The sequence below is a fragment of the Xiphophorus maculatus genome, chromosome 10, assembly GCF_002775205.1.
Source record: "Xiphophorus maculatus strain JP 163 A chromosome 10, X_maculatus-5.0-male, whole genome shotgun sequence".
Lineage (NCBI taxonomy): Eukaryota > Metazoa > Chordata > Actinopteri > Cyprinodontiformes > Poeciliidae > Xiphophorus > Xiphophorus maculatus.
Genome location: NC_036452.1, coordinates 1,485,304 through 1,508,610, shown reverse-complemented (window position 1 = coordinate 1,508,610; position 23,307 = coordinate 1,485,304). Strand labels below are relative to the sequence as shown.

The 23,307-nt window shown below is 39.1% G+C and overlaps 1 protein-coding gene across 1 annotated transcript; it reads left to right on the top strand.

The window, feature by feature from the left end:
- Nucleotides 1–608: 608 nt before the first annotated feature.
- LOC102222488 (heat-stable enterotoxin receptor-like) lies at nt 609–22,750 on the top strand. Its single transcript, XM_023340648.1, has 27 exons — nt 609–810; nt 2,523–2,635; nt 4,605–4,672; nt 4,790–5,005; nt 5,948–6,057; nt 7,797–7,899; nt 8,384–8,495; nt 9,135–9,276; nt 9,369–9,451; nt 10,801–10,909; nt 11,779–11,872; nt 12,034–12,136; nt 15,396–15,455; nt 15,556–15,624; nt 16,201–16,305; nt 16,383–16,469; nt 17,222–17,354; nt 18,703–18,840; nt 18,913–18,989; nt 19,589–19,680; nt 19,763–19,921; nt 20,393–20,585; nt 20,794–20,968; nt 21,576–21,674; nt 21,773–21,867; nt 21,964–22,040; nt 22,304–22,750. The coding sequence occupies exons 1-27, from the start codon at nt 609–611 to the stop codon at nt 22,509–22,511; spliced, it is 3,222 nt and encodes a 1,073-aa protein (XP_023196416.1). The 3' UTR covers nt 22,512–22,750.
- Nucleotides 22,751–23,307: the final 557 nt, after the last annotated feature.

Here is a 23,307-nt window from a genome sequence, read left to right as displayed (position 1 = left end):
ATCAATATTTAGGAATTAGTAAAATAAACTCTGTTATCTTGCTGAAAAGTTACTTCTAAGTTAGTTTTCTCTTTTTTTTAATTTTACTAAAATCTTTGCAAAAGAAAATAGACCAAAAATACTTTGTCAGATTTTGTGTTTTTGCAGTGAAAGTGAATTATAAAGTCTCTGTAAACAAAATTGTCCTTCAAAAACATGTTGAGACCAAAACTCCAGACTTTCATTGTCCAGTTGGAAAGAAAAAAAAGATAAATCATGGGAATGGAAATTAAAAACATAGTTTCTGTTTTAACTTATTGTGCCATTAATTGATTTATGGCTCATTGTTTCTGTGCTGCTCTGGTTAAATCCACCAACTACCTGCTGCTTGTCTGTCAGACTTTACCCAACAGTCTGGTGAAGTTTCCAGGTCCTGCCTCTGCGACTTTAAAGGTTGAACATTAACGCGGCGGCTCAGATCAGCTCAGAGCAACCGAGGAAGTTCGGATCCGACACCTGGACAGAAACACCTGGATTGGGTTCATCAGGATTCTGCGTTTTCAGATAAATTCACCTTTAACCTCTCCGGGGAGCATGTTGCGTTTCTGACCGACCCGCTGGAGGGGAAGATGCGGCGGTGCGGCTGGTGGCTGCTGCTCTGCGCCTTCGGGGTTGCCGCTGCCCGCAGTGGAGGCAACGGGCAATGTTTGGACGGGATCACCATCAACGTGATCCTGCTGGAGGACGAGGAGTCTCCCTGGAGCCTGAAGTACGTGCAGACCAAAATCCTGGAAGCCATAGAGAAAGACGCAGAGATTAACGCCGCACAAGGTGAATGAGAATGAATTACTGCGATAAGATAATCAGCTTTACTGCTCTGTTTGTTCATCTCTACAGCAGGGAAACGGAAAAGTTCACAAAGTTTTCACCAAACTGTGAGAATCAAGCAGAGCCAATTCATCAGGAAAACAGATAAGACAGAAAGTGGCTGGTGCAATAAATTATTAGATAGCAGCCGTTCTGCTGCATACTTTATGTTTTCAGTAAGCAGGTCAGTTCATGTTCAAGGTTAAAGCAAACTGATTTGGCCTCCACACCAACAGGGGGCGTCCAAGACCCTCAGCAGGGCCCCGAATAACGTGGGACCGGCCCTGCTACAGAAGTAACAAAACGTTAAAATAAAACAGAGATTTGGAAATTAACTTTCCTCAGGCTTGGTGAAGAGGTCTGTGTGTTGTATTAATATTTACAAAATTATTTTGAAGAGAAAAAGGTTTTAATCCAAATCCAAAATAAGAGTTTTTAATAATAATTATTATTATTATTATTATAATCTTCTTCTTCTTCCGCTTATCCGGGGTCGGGTCGTGGGGGTAGCAGCATGAAAATATCTCATAAAAGCATCAAACTTATTAAAATAGGTTTAGACAACAAATCCAGACCCAGAATAAAAACTTTCTGATTAAAGAAATAAACCAGAAATATAAAAATAAATTCACTGGAAGAGTTTCAGGTGAAAAGTGAAAGTATTTCTCATGAGCAGATAAATATTAATTATTTATTCTGTAAGCATTTTATAGCTTATTTGTGGTTTCACAATCCATTCATTTCATTTAGTTTCTTATGTTTATATTTTTATAAGCTGTTCTTGATCTGCATGTAAAAACATAGTTTTTGTTTTATTTCAGTTCTGAAGTAAAAATTAGATTTTTAAAAAATAAAAATCTGATCTGATGGGGTTCATATTTATTTTGTAGGAATTTTATCTGACAGGTCAACTCAATTTAACGCAGAATTTTTTAAACCCAAGGAAAATAATTCATTTGTTTAATTTCTTTAAACAGCTGAAATCTGAAAAGTGTGGTGTATTTTATAAAACCATGTTTTGATCCGACTGTCAGCCAGCTTTCCACATCTACAGTAAACTTCTGTTATCAATATGTTGAGCAGAATCTCTGTTGGATTTTGGTCTGGACTTTAACTAGGACATTCTAACACAGGAATCAGCTGTGATCTTAACCATCCCATAATATTTCTAGCTGCATGTTGAGGCTGGAATCAGCAGGATTTACTCATTTAGCTCCGCCCATCGTCCCACAGCATGATGCTGCCAGTTCATCTGGACTGGTTTACTGGTCAGGATTATTTTTAGGGGTGTGAAAGTAAAGAGGGCTGAAAAAACTGAAAAAAGTTGATTTTTCAGTTTTTTATCTTTAAAAGGTTTTGAAAAACACAAAATGTTCCTTCCTCTTTATGTCGGATGAGAAAGTCTCGGCTTGTTGTTCTTTCTTTTCTTTTAGAAAAAATATTTTAAAAAGTCTGGGGTTATTTATTTTATTTTATTTTCTTCTGATTTTTATTTTCTTAATTTCTTTTTATTTAAAAAAAGTTTAGAGTTGTTTTTTATCTTTTCTGTTTTTTAGTTTTTATTTTAAAACCCTCAAACCAAAAGTTTGGGGATGTAACATAAGAAAATGTGGAAAAGTTGAAGAAATCAGAGAAGATTTAAATGTTGTGTTTGTTCCAACATGGCCGCCGCGAAGCGTTTGGATTTAATCTGACAGCGAACTTCGAAGGATTCAACACGACCATCTACCGGCAGGCCGGCTGCTACAGCAGCCCGTGTGAAGCGGTGGAGACGCTGCGGAAGCTCATGGTCAGACGCCTCCATCCCGTCTTTACACTGTAAAAACACAAAAACTCTCAGTTATCCTGCGAAAATGGGTTAATGCTACTAAAAAATATGTAAATTAATTTACAGTGATTGAATTCAGAGCTGAATTACATTAATGATTAATGAATATTAATGTTAATATTAATATTAAGTGTTAATTTTGCGTCGCATGGTGTAAAAAGTGAAGCATAGAGTCATAAAATGACTAATGTCAAAAACCACTGACAAAAAGTTTCGTTTTTCCAGAATCTGAATGTTTTATTTACAGAATAGCTTCATAATTATTACAATATTTTCTATTTTTTATCGATAAATCTGATTTATCTGGTTTATTTTACAGTGCTTTTCTGTTGTGGTTTTACAGTGTTTATGTAAATCCCACATCCATTTTTTACAGTGTATGTTAAATATGTTGATTTAGGTCTTTTTTATTGTTTATTTGTTGTATTTTCCAAAGTTTTAAACAATTAGATAACATCCAAAAAGGTTGAGAAGTTTCTTATGAAGCAAGGACAATGTGTCACGTCACATGGCTCATTATTCTCCAAAGTATTTGATTAATAATTGATAGATTCATACAGTGTAGTTAGAGAAATTGACCCGATCACCTGGAAGTCGGATCTGTGACCCAGAAAGTCAACAAGTCTGAAAATGTAATTTCCCTTCATTAAATTTGAGCTACTCTGTTTCTAAACATGATTCTTTTAGTTTATTGCTTTATTTTAACACAATGAACAAATACATTGATTATTAGCTTTTATTGCTAATATTAGTTAACAGGATGCTGTTTGTAAAGTTTCACAGTCGAAAACAACAGCAATAATTTGGGTCATTCATTTATAAAAGTCAAAGTTTCAAGCTAAGAACTTAATTAGCATGCTAAATATTTAGCTTACCAACTACACATTTAGTTGCAAAACTAAATACTTAATTAGCTATAAGATAAATATTAAATAGATAATATTAAAGTAGAAAGCTAAATATTTGGTTTACCATCTAAATAACTATTTATCTGATTTAGAAAACAGAAGTTTGCTCTTTCAGTTGCCATCAGAACACCGGAAAGCTCAGGCCTGTCATCAGAACAAATGTTTCTGCGTGATAAATATCAGAGAAGATATCGTGATAAGCGATAATATCGTTGCTTTGAGATCATTTTCAAGGAATAAAATTTTAATTCACATTTTCAATTGTAACTGGATCCTTTCTGCGTTGGTTTTATTGAGTGATCAGGATGTCACAAATGGATGATTTATTCTGACGAGAACAAACAGAAGACAACCGTGTTGCAGGCTGCCTCCCACAGGACAACATGACCAAAGGGGAGGGCCCAACAGGCGCAAACATTTTAAAGACAATACCACAGAAGAAGAAATAAAAAGAAGGGGCTTCAGATCTTAAAGTAACACAGTTAAAACAATGACAGAGTTTTTTGAGGTAGGAAACAATAGAAATAAACAAAAGAATACATTTTGTGTAATTATAACAAAAGAGAAATACAACCAGGTTACCAATAAACTTTAAATTCTAATGAACATTTAACACTGGAACTGGAAACATTTTAATAATCCAAAATAAGCAAACAACAAATATAATGAACTATGAAATCTCAGTAAACTAAAACGGGCCAGTTGAGACCAAAACACCAGACTGAAGATTTTTATCATCGAAAAAAAGAAACACTTAATAAATGATTGAGTTTGTTTTCATTTCTAATGTTATTAATTGATTTGTTGCTTATTGCAACCGGCCTGTGTAAGCTAATTACAAATGTAATGATAGTGAAGAAGAATCTGATGTTGACATGCTAGCCTGCGGGGCCCAAATGAAAATCTGCCTGGGGCCCCATCAAGGCTTTGGCCGGCCCTGCTAAGCCTGGTCTGTGATGAAAACCAGAACCGCAGATGAAACTAAAAGTCCAAACCCAACACCTGTCTGTTTCCTCCGGCAGAGCACAGGTAAACTCGGCTGCGCTGTTCTCGGACCAACCTGCACCATAGCAACGTTCCCGTTAGTGGAGTAAGTTACGTCACTCCTCTGAAACAGCCAATCACAGTTCATTCCTGAGATGTTTAGTTTCCAGCCTCTCTGCCTGGTTTCTGTGGTTTTTGTCTGGCTGGCGTTGGGTCCCTCCAGCGCAGAGAAAGGTTTTGGGCTGAGCACGCCCATCATCTCGGCGGGAAGCTTCGGCCCGTCCTGTGACTTCGCCCTCAACCTGCAGCGGGTTCTGCCTCCGGCGCGGAAGATCTCCGACTTCTTCAGCGGCTTTTGGCAGGAAGAAAACATCCTGAAGCCCAAGTGGAAAACGGCCTACATCTACAAAAAAGCCAACAACACGGAGGACTGCTTTTGGTCAGTGGCATCTCAATCATCCATTCACAATACACTGTAAAAATAATCCAGTTCGGGTTATTTTACTAACAAGGCCCTGAATCAAATGTGGACCCATCCTGGTTTGGGTTAATCTAACAGAACATGGCGGGTTTGATCCGGTGTGGATAGAGAAGTAAAAATGGTATCACAATAAATTGGCCAAGATCAGGAATTATTGATTAGATTTTTATTTTAAATACCTGAAATACGGCCGATCTGTGGCATTTCCTGTTTATCTCTCCACGCTGTTATTTTTAAGCGTTAAACTGCTGCAGGGGAGTTACTCAGCAGGTTGTTGCTAGGTAACCAAAGAGTGAGTGAGTTGCTAGGCAACCAAAGAGCGAGAGCTAGTTGACCTTCAATACTCTATTTATTGAATATATGTGTTCATATCAATAGATAACATCTATTGATATTGATCATGTGTCTGCTGTGATACATTTTATTGATTTATAATAGAGACTAAGTCAAGTTTGTTTGTATAAAACATTTTAGCAGCAATGCAGTTCAAAGTGTTTTAAACCATAAAAACATTTAAAACACATTTTTAATTAAAATGTTTCAACATTTTGCATTTAAAATAAAAACATGTTTGTCTGTAAATCTGTTTTAGAAGTTTGAGCTTCTAATTCACTAAAGGAACGCTGTTATCGCATTATTTACATGTTCTTTCTTAAATGTGTTGAATTATTGGTTTATTTACATATTTTAATGTATTTCTAAAAGGCTTAAGTGGTTAAATGAAAAATCTGTGGAATGTGTCAGTTTCTTCTCCGATTAACCGATTTAATACTTGATCACTAAAATAATTGTTAGTTAGCAACCGATTAGCAGCGACTGATTAGCACTTCCTGTTGCTGACTTCACCTTCACTACACTGTAAAATGTGTTTGTTCATTTAATGGTGAATTGTTTTTTCAGGTATATCAACGCACTGGAAGCCGACGGCATCAAAAACGTTTCGGAAACGGTTCTGCGCGGACCAAAGGAAGTGGAAGCTGTTCTCTCACAGACTAACAGGACGAGCAACCGTAAGTTGATCAATGGCTGCAGGTCCACAAAGCCAGACTCAAGAGTTATGGGTATGACAGGAAGTATTCGGGAACAATATAAGATTCCACATAATTCATCTTCATAGCAGTTCTCAATAAGAGAGCTGTACCTGTAACCCGAAACCATGTTGCAGCCAAATCGCCTGATGATGCGTATTCGACGCAATCAATTTCATCAATTAATTATATTTTTGGCTTTATGAAAATGTAATATTTGGAAACTTAATTTTTTTCACCAAGGTGCTTGTTGTGTTTCCATAGTTCAAAGTGATGTCAGCACGCCTGAGGCGGCCATCTTGTTTGAGAAGCGTCTTGTGCAGCTTCTATTTATTTGGATCTTGAATTCAGGTTGAATCTACAACATAAAATTAAGGCCAGGCTAAAATTTATTATGTTTAATTATGAAAATAAAATCATAAGGGTTGTAGCGCTGTCAATCAATCTCATGTACTTGCTGCTCAATGTGCTAAAGTTGGAGAAACAACAGGAAAACCGTTATCCACCTTGATCAGTGGCTATGCTTAACTAGCATTAGCATTCATGGCAGGCTATGCTGTGGTGAACCAGGTGGAGCATAGCAGAGAGCAGGAGGAGGAGGTGAGCATCAGAGTGATTGACAGCGCTAAGGCCCGCCTCCTGGCTCTGATTGGTTGTTTTCAGTTATCTCTGGGAGAAGGCAGAGGAGCTTCATTTTCAGATTATCTCATGTTATACAACATAATAATAATTGGAACAAATATTTAAAAAACATTTGTGTTTTTTTTAATAAAAGTTATATAGAGGATTTTTAATACCAAACCTGAATATTACCAGATTAAACCAAACTATGATTTTTGTGTAATTATGCCCAACAAAAATATGTTTAATGTCATATTTAAATGTGTTAGATGGGTTGCATCCAAATAATCAATTTATATGTGATGTAGTGTCTGCTTCCTGGCATAGACGCATTTTAAATACATTTTTTATGTAATTGTAAATAAATTAAATATAGAGACTGATTGTGTTTCAGCTCCTGTTTACACATGAAAGCATCATTTCACACTGTAAAACAAACCTGGGTTTAGCTTTTACTCCAGTTTCTGGGCTGAATTGGGAACTAAAATGTAAATGTCTAAACTGCTTTACATCTGACCGCTTGGTTTTTACATCTGACCGTTTGGTTTTTACATCTGACCGTTTGGTTTTTACATCTGACCGTTTGGTTTTTACATCTGATTGTTTGGTTTTTACATCTGATTGTTTGGTTTTTACATCTGACCGTTTGGTTTTTACATCTGACCGTTTGGTTTTTATATCTGACCGCTTGGTTTTTACATCTGACCGTTTGGTTTTTACATCTGACCGTTTGGTTTTTACATCTGATTGTTTGGTTTTTACATCTGACCGTTTGGTTTTTACATCTGACCGTTTGGTTTTTACATCTGACCGCTTGGTTTTTACATCTGACCGTTTGGTTTTTACATCTGACCGTTTAGTTTTTACATCTGATTGTTTGGTTTTTACATCTGATTGTTTGGTTTCTACGTCTGACCGTTTGGTTTTTACGTCTGACCGTTTGGTTTTTGCATCTGACCGTTTGGTTTTTACATCTGACCGTTTGGTTTTTACATCTGACCGTTTGGTTTTTACATCTGATTGTTTGGTTTTTACATCTGATTGTTTGGTTTTTACATCTGATTGTTTGGTTTTTACGTCTGACCGTTGTTTGGTTGCAGTGGTCATCATCTGCGGCTCGGTGTCAGACTTACTGGAGTTGAAGAACGACTCCAGAGGAGCCGACAGCAGCGACTTCCTCTTCATCCTCATTGATCTGTACAAGTCAGTCCTGACTCCACCTCAGCCTCTTTTCACATCTCCAAATTTAATTTGCTTTAGCAACTTTTTCTTTTATCTCTTTATTTCTGCTGTGTTTACTTTACTGTTGTTGTTTTTTACAAACTGTGTTTATAGCAGAGAAACCTGGTTCTCTCTGTAACATGCAAACATTATTAGAAAACAAAAGAAAAAGCCATTTACATAGTAAATCAATGCCAATGTACAATAAATAATGGTGTACAATAATATTAATAATATTAACTGTAATCAAGTGACTGGAACACAAAGTTAAAGGAGGACAAGATAAAAGAAGGAAAATATTTATTGGTAAAACGCCTGCAGGGCGTTTCACCAGAACGCTTCACACTACAACCTTTTCTCTGTGATAAATTTGTTTATTACGTTACATAAAGGATTTGCATTTGAATTTATCTGTTAAATATCTACGATCTGCAGAACGTAACTGTATTTTTCCTACGTAACTCAGTGATATTTACTACAAGAGCCTGTCGCGGCCGGAGATGAGGAACGTTCTGGTGCTGACCATGCCCAACTCCAGGCGGTACGACATCAACGCTGACCTGAAGGGCAACAACATGGTGAAGAAACGGCATGAAAACATGATGATCTGCAGCAGATTTATTGATATACAGACGTTTCTCAGTTGCTGAATTAAATAAGGTTGAAGCTAAATATTTAGCTTGTTAACAAAGTATGTAGTTAGCAAACTAAATATTTAGTTTGGCAAGGAAAATATTCATCCTGCTAATTCAATATTTAGTTACTATTTCCAGTTGGTAATAAGTTAATTATGAAAAAGGGATTTTACTGATGAAGATTTAGCTTGCTAACCAAACATGTATTTAATTAGCAAGCTAAATATTTAGTTTGTCAAAATAAGTTAGATTGAAGCTAAATATTAAGCATCGTAGCTAGAAATTCAGTTAGAACATTAAATATTTAGATTACCAAGGTAAATATTTAACTTGCTAATTCAACATTTAGTTTGTTGTTAAATATTTAGTTAGCAAGCTAAACAGTTAGTTTACAAACTAAATAATTTGTTCTGAAGTATTTAGTTCAGCACTAGATATTCACTAGCCAGTAAGGGGAAGTGTATTACTAAAATAAAAGCTGAATCTTGCAAACCTTTCTTAAGCTCTTGCTGGTGAGTCTGAGTCGCTTCCTGTCCTCTTCATCTTCATCATCATCATCATCATTTCTGTTCCTCCCTGCAGATGAACGACTACATGGCTGCGTATCACGACTCAGTGCTGCATATAGGAAACGTGATGAGAGAGATCGCCACCAAAAATCAGTCCGAGATTCAAGAAATGAACTTTGTGAATGTGAATTACTTCAGAAATGTTGTCTTTAATGGTAAAGATGAGGAATAATTGCTCGGTGTGTCACAGATGTAGTTCCGTACTTTGAAACATGTCAAAGTTTGAGTGTTTTCATTTCCCGCCCAGGAATTGCAGGAGAATATAAGTTAGACAAGTACGGAGACAGAGATGTGAACTTTTCCATCATGTACACAACAACTAAACTCGAGGTAAACTTTCCTTAACTCACATCTTTGGAGTAAAGTTTATTTTCTCAAAAACGTGTTATGTGACTTGAAAAATGATTATTTTCTCTGTCAAATCTCACACAAAAAAAATCCTTCAAACATCAACATGTGAAAAGCTCAGGGTTTTCTGCTAGCTGATCTGGGGATTATTTATAGATGAATCGATTAATTAGATAGCAAAAAGTGATTATGATTAGAAAATCTCTAATTGGAGACGAAAGATTTTCTAATCTTTTTCTTCAGAATTTGAGCCAGATGAAACTAAAATACTGACAGACGTAATGTCTGCTAATGTTTGGGTTTATTGCTACTCAGAAACTATTAATATGATTAATCATCTCATCCGTAATTGGAGCCTAAATGTAGAGTATTGACCCTGTGCTGATGGGTGAAAATTCTCTTTTAATCTGAACATGGTTATTGTTTTTCAAAATAATTTAAATAGCTTGTTCTAATCCACTCTGGAAAATAAAACACCCAAACGTGTCACTGAAGCATCAAAACTAGGCAAACGATTAATTGGCTTATAATTAACTGTCGATTAATGGATATTAGATTAAAATTAGTTCCAATCGATTAATAACGGCCGCACTGAGCGTCTTTCCGTGTTGTAGTTTGGCCGCCATCCAGCAGAGGGCGCTGCTGGTCATTCTGAGCGGAGCAGGGCTTACACGTAGAATTAAAGATGGCGGCGCTATTCCAGAACAGCAGGAAGGAATAACTGTCGACGTGGGATGAAAAGTGTATTTTTTTGCGGTTCTGTTTTAAAATATAAAAACTCGACAAACTCCCGAAGTTTCAGTTTAATGGCGCGTCATTCGGTGGAGCTGCGTCAACTTTTCTACCAGAAGCTACTGACCTGCTGCCAGCGGTAAAGTCACTGACCAATGAACGTCTCTATTCATGGGGGATTTTTTTTCTCTTCACGTCTTTTATTTTTTGATTCAGCAACATAAAAATACTTATAAAAATGCGTTTTTTGAAAAATGTTACTCTAGTAAATGTAATTGAGTAAATGCAACTCTGCTTTTGAATGAGCATCTCTGTTCATGGAGATTTGGTGGTTCACATATTTTTTTCTTTTTATCTTGGTTGTATTTTATTTATTTATGAGTTTAATAATGTGAGAAACCACAATTATCTGTTTCTTCAGTCAGTATTTAACAGCTGACACAATAAAGAAAGTGACCGCTTAATTAAATATTCGATTGATGAGATCAATCAACTTTAGATAAACTCATTAATCGATAACTAACCTGCCCAGTTGAAACCAGTTTGACATGTTGCTGATATGTAAACAGTTCATGTTGGTTCTGTTGTCTCTTCCTCAGTATAAATGTTTATTCACCTTTGACACTGAAAACGCCAAAACAACGATGGAGGACGAATCTCCGGCCTTCATCTGGGGGAAGAAGCTTCCCGACTACAAGCCAAAGAATGGTAAACCTGAAAACACACACACACACACACACACACACACTGGAGCTGCAATCATTAACCACTCACCTGCACATGACCAAACGCACACAGCGCCTGCCTGGTGTTACGAACTCATGAAGTTCCAACCGGAGATGCTATTATGTGGCCCAAAACTGATAAGAAAATAAATTTAGCAAATATTTATTGTCTCTGAGGAAGCGGGAAAAGTGGCAGCTTCAGAGATTTTAGTGTTTAGATTACAAAGAGACTTCTTCAGCTGATAACGCATCCTGAAAAGGTTATATATTATTATCTGGATTTTATTTTGACACCTGAACAATGAACCTTTTCAACTGGTTTGGTTTTGTTTGATGATTTTTTAACCTTTAAAAAGTTAAACAGTGAAAACATAGAAATGAAAGTAGAACCAATAAAAATGATGCAGTGATGTCGAGAAACCAAGAGGAAATTTGGAAATGAGGCCAAATTAGTTTTTAATTAATTCAGATTATTTTTTCTGCTGCAGGTAGAAACTCTGAACTGATTGATTTTATTTTTTGACAGTGTTCAAACCTTCCTGTTTAACGTCTACAGCTGAACATTCAGAGACAGATAAAGATGGTTACAAAGTCGGCCTTTTATCACCTGAATAATATAATAATAATAATAATAATAATAATAAACTTCCAGAAAACATCTGAAACACAGAGCTGCTTTTGATTCATAATAACTGGAACATTGATCAATATATTTGATGTGTTTTGATTAGTTTAATATTTGATTTTGATGATATTTGATAACATGGAATGTTTATTTCTTGTTTTATTTATGATTTTATCACTTTTAACTGCCTCGCTGCTGAAATGTTCTTGATAAATAAACTTTACTAGACTTGCTGACTGGCCCTCCGATCCAAGACATCATCGTGGGCGTCCTGGCTGTGACAGTGGTCGTCGTGGCAACCATCGCATTTATCTTCTACAGGTGAGTCGTTGTGCAGAGACACAGAGGATCACATGAAGCAGAGGCTGTTTGTCCTTTTACTGTGATAATAAAATATGATTTAAAAGCCAGAATGAGAACAAGATGGCCGGTTTTTACCTTCCAGCGTCATGATGATGATGATGATGTTTTTGTTGTTTCAGACAGAACAGGAAAGACCGGCTCCTCAGGAAGCGCTGGTCCCACATCAACTCTGACCTCATCTCTCTGCTGGAGGACGGCGAACACAACATCATCTCCCTGCAGGTGAACGAACATCAGTTTCACATCCAGCTGTTAAAAATGTTCATTCTTCTTGTTTACTTTGAGTTCTGCATAAAAAAACTGTTTTTATCTTATTCTGTTTGTTTTAACAACAACCTCCACATTTATTAGTATTTTGGTGAAAAATGTATTAAAAAGAAACTAAAATCTTCAGAGCCACATTTATTTACTTTATGCAGCAACGTTTGTAGCATTGCTTTAAACCCGAGCTCACGCTGATCAGCTAAGAAAAGCATAACTAATAAAAACACTTTGTTTGCATATATTCTGTACAAATTGCTACAAAGTGTATAATTTTAAAGTAAATATTTTTTAGCTGAACGTTTTCCTGTCTGCATGAATGTTTCTAAACATTTTTGCAGTTCCACTGATTCACCAGAGGGGGCAGTAAGAAAAAGAAGAATAAGAAGAAGAACTAGAAAATTTCGGAAGAAATTTAGCCGGGGCCTGCCGAGGCGCGCCCGTGGGGTTTGGGCACGGCGTCGTCGCTACAAATCGGCATCGACGCTAAAGAACGCCGCGACGTAATCAGTGGCACGCGGAGAACCGCAAGAACGTTAAGCGAGGTGGACGTGCACCATTCGGTACGATTTAAAATGTTGTCAAGGCTTTTATTTTGGAAGTTTTGTTAAACTTCATTTCAAAGGGACAAACTAATCCCATGCGTAATAGTCCTTGGGTGAAAATAGTTATATAATGCTCAAAACACAAGTAGCTGATGTAAAAATATTCAAGGCTTTTATTTTGAAATTTTCAGTATGCTTCATTTTAAAGTTCCGAACTAATACCACGTGTAAGAGTGCTTTGGATGAAAAAGTCAAATAAAGCCAAAAAGAGCAATTACGTCATGTAAAAATATTCAAGGCTTTTATTTTGAAATTGATGAAAAAGTCAAATAAAGCCAAAAAGAGCAATTACATGATGTAAAAATATTCAAGGCTTTTATTTTTGGAAGTTTTGTTAAACTTCATTTCAAAGGGCCAAACTAATCCCATGTGTAATAGTCCTTGGGTTAAAATAGTTATATAATGCTCAAAACACAAGTAGCTGATGTAAAAATATTAAAGGCTTTTATTTTGAAATTTGCAGTATGCTTTATTTTAAAGTTCTGAACTAATACCACGTGTAAGAGTGCTTTGGATGAAAAAGTCAAATAAAGCCAAAAAGAGCAATTACGTCATGTAAAAATATGCAAGGCTTTTATTTTGAAATTTTCAGTATGCTTCATTACGTCATGTAAAAATATTCAAGGCTTTTATTTTGAAATTGATGAAAAAGTCAAATAAAGCCAAAAAGAGCAATTACATGATGTAAAAATATTCAAGGCTTTTATTTTGAAATTATTATTATGCTCCATTTTAAAGTTCCAAACTAATCCCATGTGTAACAGTGCTTTGTATGAAAAAGTCATATACGGCCAAAAAAAGCAATTACATGATGTAAAAATATGCAAGGCTTTTATTTTGAAATTTTCAGTATGCTTCATTTCAGAGGGCCAAACTAATACCATGTGTAACAGTGCTTTGGATGAAAAAGTCACATAAAGCCAAAAACAGCAATTAGCTGATGTAAAAATATTCAAGGCTTTTATTTTTAAATTATTATTATGCTCCATTTTAAAGTTCCGAACTAATCCCATGTGTAACATTGCTTTGGATGAAAAAGTCATATACGGCCAAAAAGAGCAATTACGTCATGTAAAATATTCAAGGCTTTTATTTTGAAATTTTCAATATGCTTAATTTTAAAGTTCCGAACTAATCCCATGTGTAACAGTGCTTTGGATGGAAAAGTAAAATAAAGCCAAAAAGAGCAATTACGTCATGTAAAAATATTCAGGGCTTTTATTTTGAAATTTTCAAAATGCTTAATTTTAAAGTTCCAAACTAATCCCATGTGTAACAGTTACTGAGTTAAATCAGTTATATACAGCCCATAGCAGCAGGTAGTTCTAAAGGCCAGTTCTCAGTCCTGATCTGTTTCAACTGAGGATAGATAGAACTACAGTGATGCGTATTTGTAGTCCAAATCAGCAGCCAATAGCCTCTTGAGTTCCGTTGCCATGGTAAATAATGGTCTCAGCAGGTGTGAGCTGTGAGCCAACACGGTTTACTGAAAAAAAGCATTGGAAACAAATCCTTCGTGTTCGGGAACCGTAATACATATTCGAAAAGCGTTTCGAGCGTATGAGAGGGCAATGTGTCTTCTGCGATAGTCCCGAGATTCATATCTGTACCTCACTCAGAGCATTTACAGCGATGAGAGAAAGAAATGTTGTGCCCAGATCTGAAATTCTATTCAAATACATGGGAGAGAGCCTCAGACAGCCTCAGAAAATCCTGTCGCATGACTTTGCTCTGAAGCACCGTGACAGAAAACCGTACGGTCTAGATAAATTTCGAAAACATTTTACCGGAGCAGACAGGCGTATCAATGTCAGGACCGATTTTGATACTAATCGTGCGATATTTGTGGGCGTGATGGCGATTTCAAAAATGATTTGGGCTGAAAAAGTTGTCTTCATCTCTCACTCTAAGCAGCCAGAGACGCACTCTAACTTTAGGAAAAATGAGAAACTTTGGGTCGCTTAGAGGCAAATTGTGGACAAACCGTAACTGGTATCGACGAGCCGTCTTCACTTTCGAAGAGATCACAGACGTATCTACAAAATGAAATTTGAATGGCATTTCTAGGTGAAATTGTGACGACACAGAAAATCCTCAAAAATAGGGTATTTCTAGGATTTTTCCCATTGTCTTATAATGGGGTTTTTTTCGTAGTTTTTTGCGAATTATGTCGCCACGTTAAGCCCAAATCCCACCAAAAGTAATAGCTGGAATGGCGTGAATTTTCTGCACGTTTTGATACCTCATTTGTAGGTGTGCACCCAGCGGTACGAGCCGCATTAACGGTTACGGAAGAAAAATAAAGAAGAAGAAAGAAACACTTTCTCCGACAATAGTAATAGGTTCCTGCCATTGCTTTGCATGGCAGGCCCCAATTACTTTATTCATCCCAGCAGGGAAATTATTTCGGAGTTACAGCAAGAATTTTTTATACACAGATTAACACACACACGACGGGAGCTGCGTCTGCAGGCAGCCAGCTGAGCCGGCGCCATTTTAAGGTCGTCGGGACCGGGAGTCGAACCCGCGACGTCCGCGTCGAGGACTAAGGCCTGGGGGTTGTAGATAAATCCTAAATGTCTTTAGTTTTCAAAATGTTCTTCTTATTTCTTTAGATAGAAGAAGAAGAAAGGAAGAAGAAATTCAAGATCCGCCGAGCGCTTTACGACAGAAAGGTAGTTGGACGGAAAACCTGCAGCTGATTTTAATGTCCAAATCTTTTCCTCTGAACACAAACGAGCAGATAAATAACGGTTCTGTTCTGGTTCTGCTCAGATTGTGATTCTGAAGGAGCTGAAGAACTGTGAAGGGAACTTCAAAGAGCAGACAAGAGATCTGAATGCGGTGAGATGAAGACCAAGCTGAACTCGTATGGAGCTAAACTGGGGCCAAAAAGTTTGTTCCAAAATATTTTTTCTTGAAACTGGAAAAATTAAACAAAAATTTTTAAATAGGAGAAAAGATGTATTACAAAATATATTTTGTATAACCAAAAACAATTTAAACTGAGAAATATTTTAATCTGAAAAATAATTTTTAAACTGGGGAAAAAATTGAAACTCAGCATTGTTAAACTTTAAGGATTTGAAACTGAAAAATTTTAAACAGAAATAAAATATTCAAAACAAAAGATCTTTGAAAGAGCACAAAATGTGAAATAGAAAAAATTAACTTGAAACATAAATAAAAAATAAAATAAAAAGTGCATCTAAAAAGTAGTCTTTAATTATTTTGTTTCAAATTATTTTTTCAGTTAAATATTTTTTTTGCTTGTTTTGAAACAAACTTTATGGCCCCAGTGTAGCTCCATAGATCCTGGTCTATCATCTTTTATTTGCACCTTGTCTCAGATTTTTATGGCTTCTGTTAATATTTGCCGAAGCTCACCAGGCCCGTGGATTCTTTCCTTTTTCCTGGCAGCTTCTGCTCATCGACTATTACAACCTCACAAAGTTTTATGGCACGGTGCGGTTTGACGAGGGCGTGTTCGGCGTCTTTGAGTACGGAGAGCGGGGGTCGCTCCGGGTACGTACGCCGCAACCCGCTCATGTTTCCACAGAAAACGGGAAGAGTGGCAGAAATGACTGGAGTTTCTCCAACAGTACGTGCTGGACGACAAAGTGTCGTACCCAGAGGACACGTTCATGGACTGGGAGTTCAAGATCTCCGTCATGTACGACATCGCCAAGGTGAAACTTTGCAGATTGCTCAACCGGAGGGACGGCAACGGTTTGATGTGACGCAGAGCATGAAGCTCATAAACGAAAGGTTTAATCAGTAACTGCAGCTGGACTAATGCTTCACGCTACTAAAGTATTCACACCACTTAGACTTTTTAGTACTTTGGGATTATACAATCACTAACGTCTCGTATATTACTGGGATTTCTGTGGAAAAAACCATAAAAGTATCTGCTTTAGGGTACTTTTCAAAGTAAAAGTCCACACAGCTGATAAACCTGATATGTAAACTATTCAAATTTATTATAAAATCATCAATAACTTCTTTGATATTAGTCAGTGTTTAAATATAGTTTTTTAATTACATGTTTTAAATCATGTGAGGGTTAAATTACATTTCACAGATTATTGAATTGATTTATAAGGAAGCTGCAGTTCCATCTGGCAGTATGGAGCTAAATTACAATCATAAAGTTTGTTCAAAAAAGGAATTTTGAAAAACATTTAAACAGAAAAACAGTTTTTTTGCTGAAAAAGGATTTGAAACTGGAAAATATATAGATTTAAAATAAATAAATAAAAAAGTAAACAAAATATCTTTGAAAAAGAAAGACTGGACATCCCAAAAAATAGTTCATTTTTGTCACTGTCAAATTTCAGTTTTTAGTTTTTAACATGTTTTCAGCAAACTTTATGGCCCCAGTGTAGCTCCATACGGAGTATGTATTAGTGTCTGAGAGTTGCTCTCTGCGTCCCTGCAGGGCATGTCTTACCTCCACTCCAGCAACATCCAGGTCCACGGCCGCCTCAAGTCCACCAACTGCGTGGTGGACAACCGCATGGTGGTGAAGATCACCGACTTCGGCTGCAACGCCTTCCTCAGCAGCAGCAAAGGTAACCACAGCGCCCCCCACAGGCCTCAAAGGTAACCACAGTTGGGGTGTGCCGTGGTGGCGTAGTGGTTAGCGCGACCCACATTTGGAGGCCTCAAGTCCTCGACGCGGCCGTCGCGGGTTCGACTCCCAGACCCGGCGACGTTTACCGCATGTCTTCTTTCCTGTCAGCCTACTTCATGAAAAGGGACTCTAGAGCCCACAAAAAGACCCCCTGGAGGGGTTAAAAAAAAGGTAACCACAGCGCCCCCCACAGGCCTCAAAGGTAACCACAGCGCCCCCCACAGGCCTCAAAGGTAACCACAGCGCCCCCACAGGCCTCAAAGGTAACCACAACGCCCCCACAGGCCTCAAAGGTAACCACAGCGCCCCCCACAGGCCTCAAAGGTAACCACAGCGCCCCCCACAGGCCTCAAAGGTAACCACAGCGCCCCCCACAGGCCTCAAAAGGTAACCACAACGCCCCCACAGGCCTCAAAGGTAACCACAGCGCCCCCCACAGGCCTCAAAGGTAACCACAACGCCCCCCACAGGCCTCAAAGGTAACCACAGCGCCCCCCACAGGCCTCAAAAGGTAACCACAACGCCCCCACAGGCCTCAAAGGTAACCACAGCGCCCCCCACAGGCCTCAAAGGTAACCACAACGCCCCCCACAGGCCTCAAAGGTAACCACAACGCCCCCACAGGCCTCAAAGGTAACCACAGCGCCCCCCACAGGCCTCAAAGGTAACCACAACGCCCCCACAGGCCTCAAAGGTAACCACAACGCCCCCCACAGGCCTCAAAGGTAACCACAGCGCCCCCCACAGGCCTCAAAAGGTAACCACAACGCCCCCACAGGCCTCAAAGGTAACCACAGCGCCCCCCACAGGCCTCAAAGGTAACCACAGCGCCCCCCACAGGCCTCAAAGGTAACCACAACGCCCCCACAGGCCTCAAAGGTAACCACAGCGCCCCCCACAGGCCTCAAAGGTAACCACAACGCCCCCACAGGCCTCAAAGGTAACCACAACGCCCCCACAGGCCTCAAAGGTAACAACAACGCCCCCCACAGGCCTCAAAGGTAACCACAACGCCCCCCACAGGCCTCAAAGGTAACCACAGCACCCCCCACAGGCCTCAAAGGTAACCACAACGCCCCCCACAGGCCTCTCCACCTTCAAATGTAACTAAATTGGTGTGATATGTTTGTGCAGCAATAATTTTTGTTTGTGCTGCTTTTGCTTTGAAGATATTAATTAAAGGTCAAAGGTCACCCAGCCTCTCCCACATTACCCAAATCTGACAGGATTGGTGTCAAATGTTTGTGCAGCAATAATTTTAGTTTGTGCCGCTGTTGTTTGGCCAGACCTGTGGACGGCTCCGGAGCACCTGAGGAACCAGGGAACGTCGCAGAAAGGAGACGTGTACAGCTTCGCCATCATCTCCCAGGAGATCGTTCTGAGGCGCAGCACCTTCTACTCCAAGTCCTGCTCCGACCGCTCAGGTGTGAAAACTTTCCTCCAGAATCTGAGCTGATGTTGATGCTGGTTGAGCTGAACAGAAGCGTTTCTTACAGAGAAGCTGTCCAGGGTGATGACGTCCTACTTCAGACCGGACCTCGACGTTGAGATGGCTTCAGAGAAAGAACGAGAGGTCAGCGCCGTTCGTAAAGATACAGTCAGAAATTAAAATCTGGTTATTTAGCCAAATAGGAGAAAAATGTTTAAAATGGAGGTTTAACTTTTAAAGTCATATTTTACCATGTTATTCAATTAATGTCAAAGTTTCAAATTATGAAGTTAGCGAGCTAAATGTATAGCGTCAAAGTAAATATTTAGTTAGCAAGTCAAATATCAAGTTAAGCAATTAAATATTTAGCACCAGACTAAATATTTAAGTACATTACAGTAAATGTTTAGTTAGAAAGCTACAGATTAATATTTAGTGACTGACCAAATTTCTATCTTCACGCTAAACATGTAGTTCACAAGCTGAATGGTTTGAAGCTAAATATTTAGCTAATATGCTAATTCAGTAGCTGCTTTTGAATCGTTTCATAATTTGTTTTCCTCTTTTCTCCTCCAGCATTTTAAAGACGTTCACCAGCAACTCTGTTAGCATTAAAGGAACATCCAGCTTTTATTTTGATAGTCCCCATTTTTCTATCTGTTAATTTTTGACACTAATTATTAAAAAAATGTTTTCGCTCTGTGATTGATTTTTTTAAAGCTCATGTCTCCTCTGTCCTTCAGGTTTACATGATGATAAAAAGCTGCTGGGATGAAGATCCGGAGAAAAGACCCGACTTTAAGAAAGTGGAGAACTGCCTGGGGAAGAACATCAGGTAACCATGGTTACCAGTGCACTTCCTGTCGAGCAGACGGCTCTTCCTGCTCGGCTTCATTAAAACTCGTTTCCTCCGTCAGTAAAATCCACAACCAGGACAACGAGAGCTACATGGACAACATGATCCGGCGGCTGCAGAACTACTCCAGGAACCTGGAGCACCTGGTGGAGAAGAGAACGTCGCTGTACAAAGCCGAGCGGGACCGGGCCGACTTCCTCAACTTCATGCTTCTTCCTGGGTCAGTCGCTCCTGTACGGAGCTACAATGGGGCCGTAAAGTTAGACTTCTTGTTCTTTTCAACTGAAAAATAATTCTGAAAGGAAAAAGAACCAAAATTAAACTGATATAAAAAGTAATTTTGGAACAGAAAACAAGATTTGAAACTGAATTTAAAAAGATATTTGTAAAAGAAAAATAATTGAGACAAAAAATAAAAACTGAAAAATAATTTTTAAACTGAAAAAATTAAACTGAACATTTTTCAGCTGAAAAATACATTTTAAATATTTGAAACTGAAGAAAAAATGACAATTGAGTAACAAAAAAAAGTCAATAAATTCCATTATGTTAAATTGCAGATAGACGAAGCTGATTTAATGTTAAAACGGCTTGCCATACTGCATCCCTTCAGCATATAGAAGCAGAAGTGGCGTAGCTAACAGCTGCTAACCTGCTGCTAACTGCTGGTTTGGTTGTTCCTCCCCTGAAGGCCGGTGGTGAAGAGCCTGAAGGAGAGCGGCGTGGTGGAGCCGGAGCTGTACGATGAGGTCACCATCTACTTCAGCGACATCGTGGGCTTCACCACGCTGTGCCAGTACAGCACGCCCATGGAGGTGGTGGACATGCTCAACGACATCTACAAGGGCTTCGACAGCATCCTGGACCATCACGACGTCTACAAGGTACCAGGGAACCAAAACCGCTAACCAACCAATAGGAAAATTCATCTGCAGTACCACTGTTCAACCCAAAGGGGGCAGCACTGAGACAGGTTCAGATTCCAGAATTGAACAGATCTGCATTAAATTTGGACAGAAACATAAAGATAGAACCATTAAGGGCCAATATTTATCTGATAAATGTTTCAGTTCCTCTTTTTTTCCCGTTCAGGTGGAGACAATCGGCGACGCCTACATGGTCGCCTCCGGCCTGCCGCGGAGGAACGGGAACCGACACGCGGTGGACATCTGCCGCATGGCGCTGGACATCCTGTCCTTCATGGGCACTTTCCAGCTGCGCCATCTGCCCGGCATCCCGGTGTGGATACGCATCGGCGTTCACTCAGGTAGACGCCGCCGCGCTCCTCGATGGCCGCCGGCCGGACGCTTTTACTCCAAACTCACCTGAAACAAACCTGAGGGAAACGGTTGATCCACCCGATCCGTCTATTTCATTCAGCCATGTTGGAGTAGGAACACATCAAAGAGCTCTGGAGGTGGAGACTGTATGGAGCTACACTGGTGCCATAAAGTTTGTTCAAAAACTGTATTTCAAACTGAAAAAATATTCTGAAACTAAATTAAAATTTTTAGAATAATTTTTAAAGTAGAAAAAAAAAGTGAAGCAAAATATTATTTTTAGGCTGGAAAAAAAATTTAAATTGAAAAATAGACTTTAAATTGAAAAAGAATGATTAGACCAAAGAAATCTTTAAAAATTGAAACTAAAAACAATTTGAAATTGGAAAACTGAAAAAAATTTAAACTGACATTCTTTTTTAAATGGAAACAATTTTTAAAGTGAAAAAAAAACTAGAATGTAAAAATAGGTTTGAATTTTTTTTTTTTCCAATTTAAGTATTTTTTTCAGTTAAGTTTTTATTTAAACTTGACTCCATCATCCTGCAGTAGTTGAACCCAGATCTGTGTGTGTGTGTGTGTGTGTGTGTTCAGGTCCGTGTGCCGCAGGCGTCGTGGGGATGAAGATGCCCAGGTACTGTCTGTTTGGCGACACGGTCAACACGGCGTCACGGATGGAGTCTTCTGGACAACGTGAGCAGTGAACACTCTCACAGGAAGCTCAGACTGACACTTCCTGTTGGTTAGCCGGTTAGCTTCATTCACCCGATACGTGTGCTGTCGCCCCACAGCGCTGCGGATTCATGTCAGCGAACCCACCATCCACATCCTGCAGCGCACCGACTGCAAGTTCCAGTATGAGATCCGAGAAGAAACGTACCTGAAGGTCAACATGGCCGCCGGCAAAACATGCAGAAAAACTGAGAGGTTTCTGTTCCAGGTGTTTTTCCTAAAGTTTTTCTGTTTTGTTGTGTTTTTTCAGGGTAAAGGAAAGGAAACGACTTACTGGCTGACGGGAGAAACAGGGAAAGATTACGACCTTCCGACTCCACCAACAACGTGAGCAAACCTACACGCATGCTAGCTGTTAGCCTCTTCCTGTTCTACACAGAAAAATCGGTATTGCCGATCAAACTAATTAGAGGATGCTAATCGCTAATGAACAACGCTAAAGAAAGATTGAAAAGGCAATTCACAATCATTTTGGCTCTTCCAAATCAATAATTTTTGATCACTCATGGCAGAACAGATAGAAATAAAACGTTTTAGAAGAGTCGGTATTGCGGGTCAAAGGTCAAACTCTTGGCTGCGTGCCTTGGCAGAGAGAACGTCCAGCGTCTGCAGCAGGATCTCGCCAACATGATCCTGACGTGTCTGGAGCGCCGAAAACGAGGGTCGGTGCGGAGGAGGAAGGTGCGTACCGGCGAGGAAGAGGAGGACGACGAAGAGTCAGAGGTGGAGTCTGAAGGCGGCCATCTTGAGTATCTGCAGCTGGCCACCGTGGAAAACACGCTCAGCACCTTCCTGTAGACAAACCGCGTCTCCTCCAGCTGAGACGGAGGAACAAAGATGGTGGACGAACTTTGTAAAATCTTTTAACCCTTAAAGGTTTATATTTCTCCTCAGATGTTTTGTTTTATGATAAAATGTTAAATATTTTCCTCCTACTGAGGCCAAACTCCAGCCGCTTTGCAAATTAATCTTTCCTGTACATTACATATGTCAAAGTCAAGGCCTGCGGGCCGTATTAAATTATCTATGGCCCCCTGCATGATATTTAATTACTATTAGAACGGCCGGCAGGCCGCAGCCTTTGCACACACCAACACTACATTCCCCACAATGCAACGGTAGCCCGCAAAGTCACGGCAGTGACCACAAGCGGCTTCATTGTTCATCAGCAATCAGAGCAGAGATCAGCTTTCAGGTACCCCCCTCCTCAAAAATGGCTAAACGTAACGTGGCCGCTGAGAACCAGTGGCACAAAAGGTGGCTATGCCCAGTATGCCCAGTATGCAACGCAAAAACGATGTGGGATTTTTTTTCTAGTCAGCATTTTATGTATTTAACCGCTGCTTGTGCATGAAATGATCGATAACAGAGGAACAGCGCTGATCAGGCGCGCCGCCCCTACAGGCAGCTTGAGGCGCGTTTTTTCTTTTCTTTTAAATTTGTAGTAAAGCCTCGACAACAGGGAGCTAAAGATGTGGCGCAGAAAAAACTCTGGGGCACAAAACTGAAGAGGGGGAGGATAAAGATGTTGGAGAGACGAAGAAAAGCTTTTCAAAGTGGCTGAAAGACAGAAGGTAAGAAATGTCAGAGTATC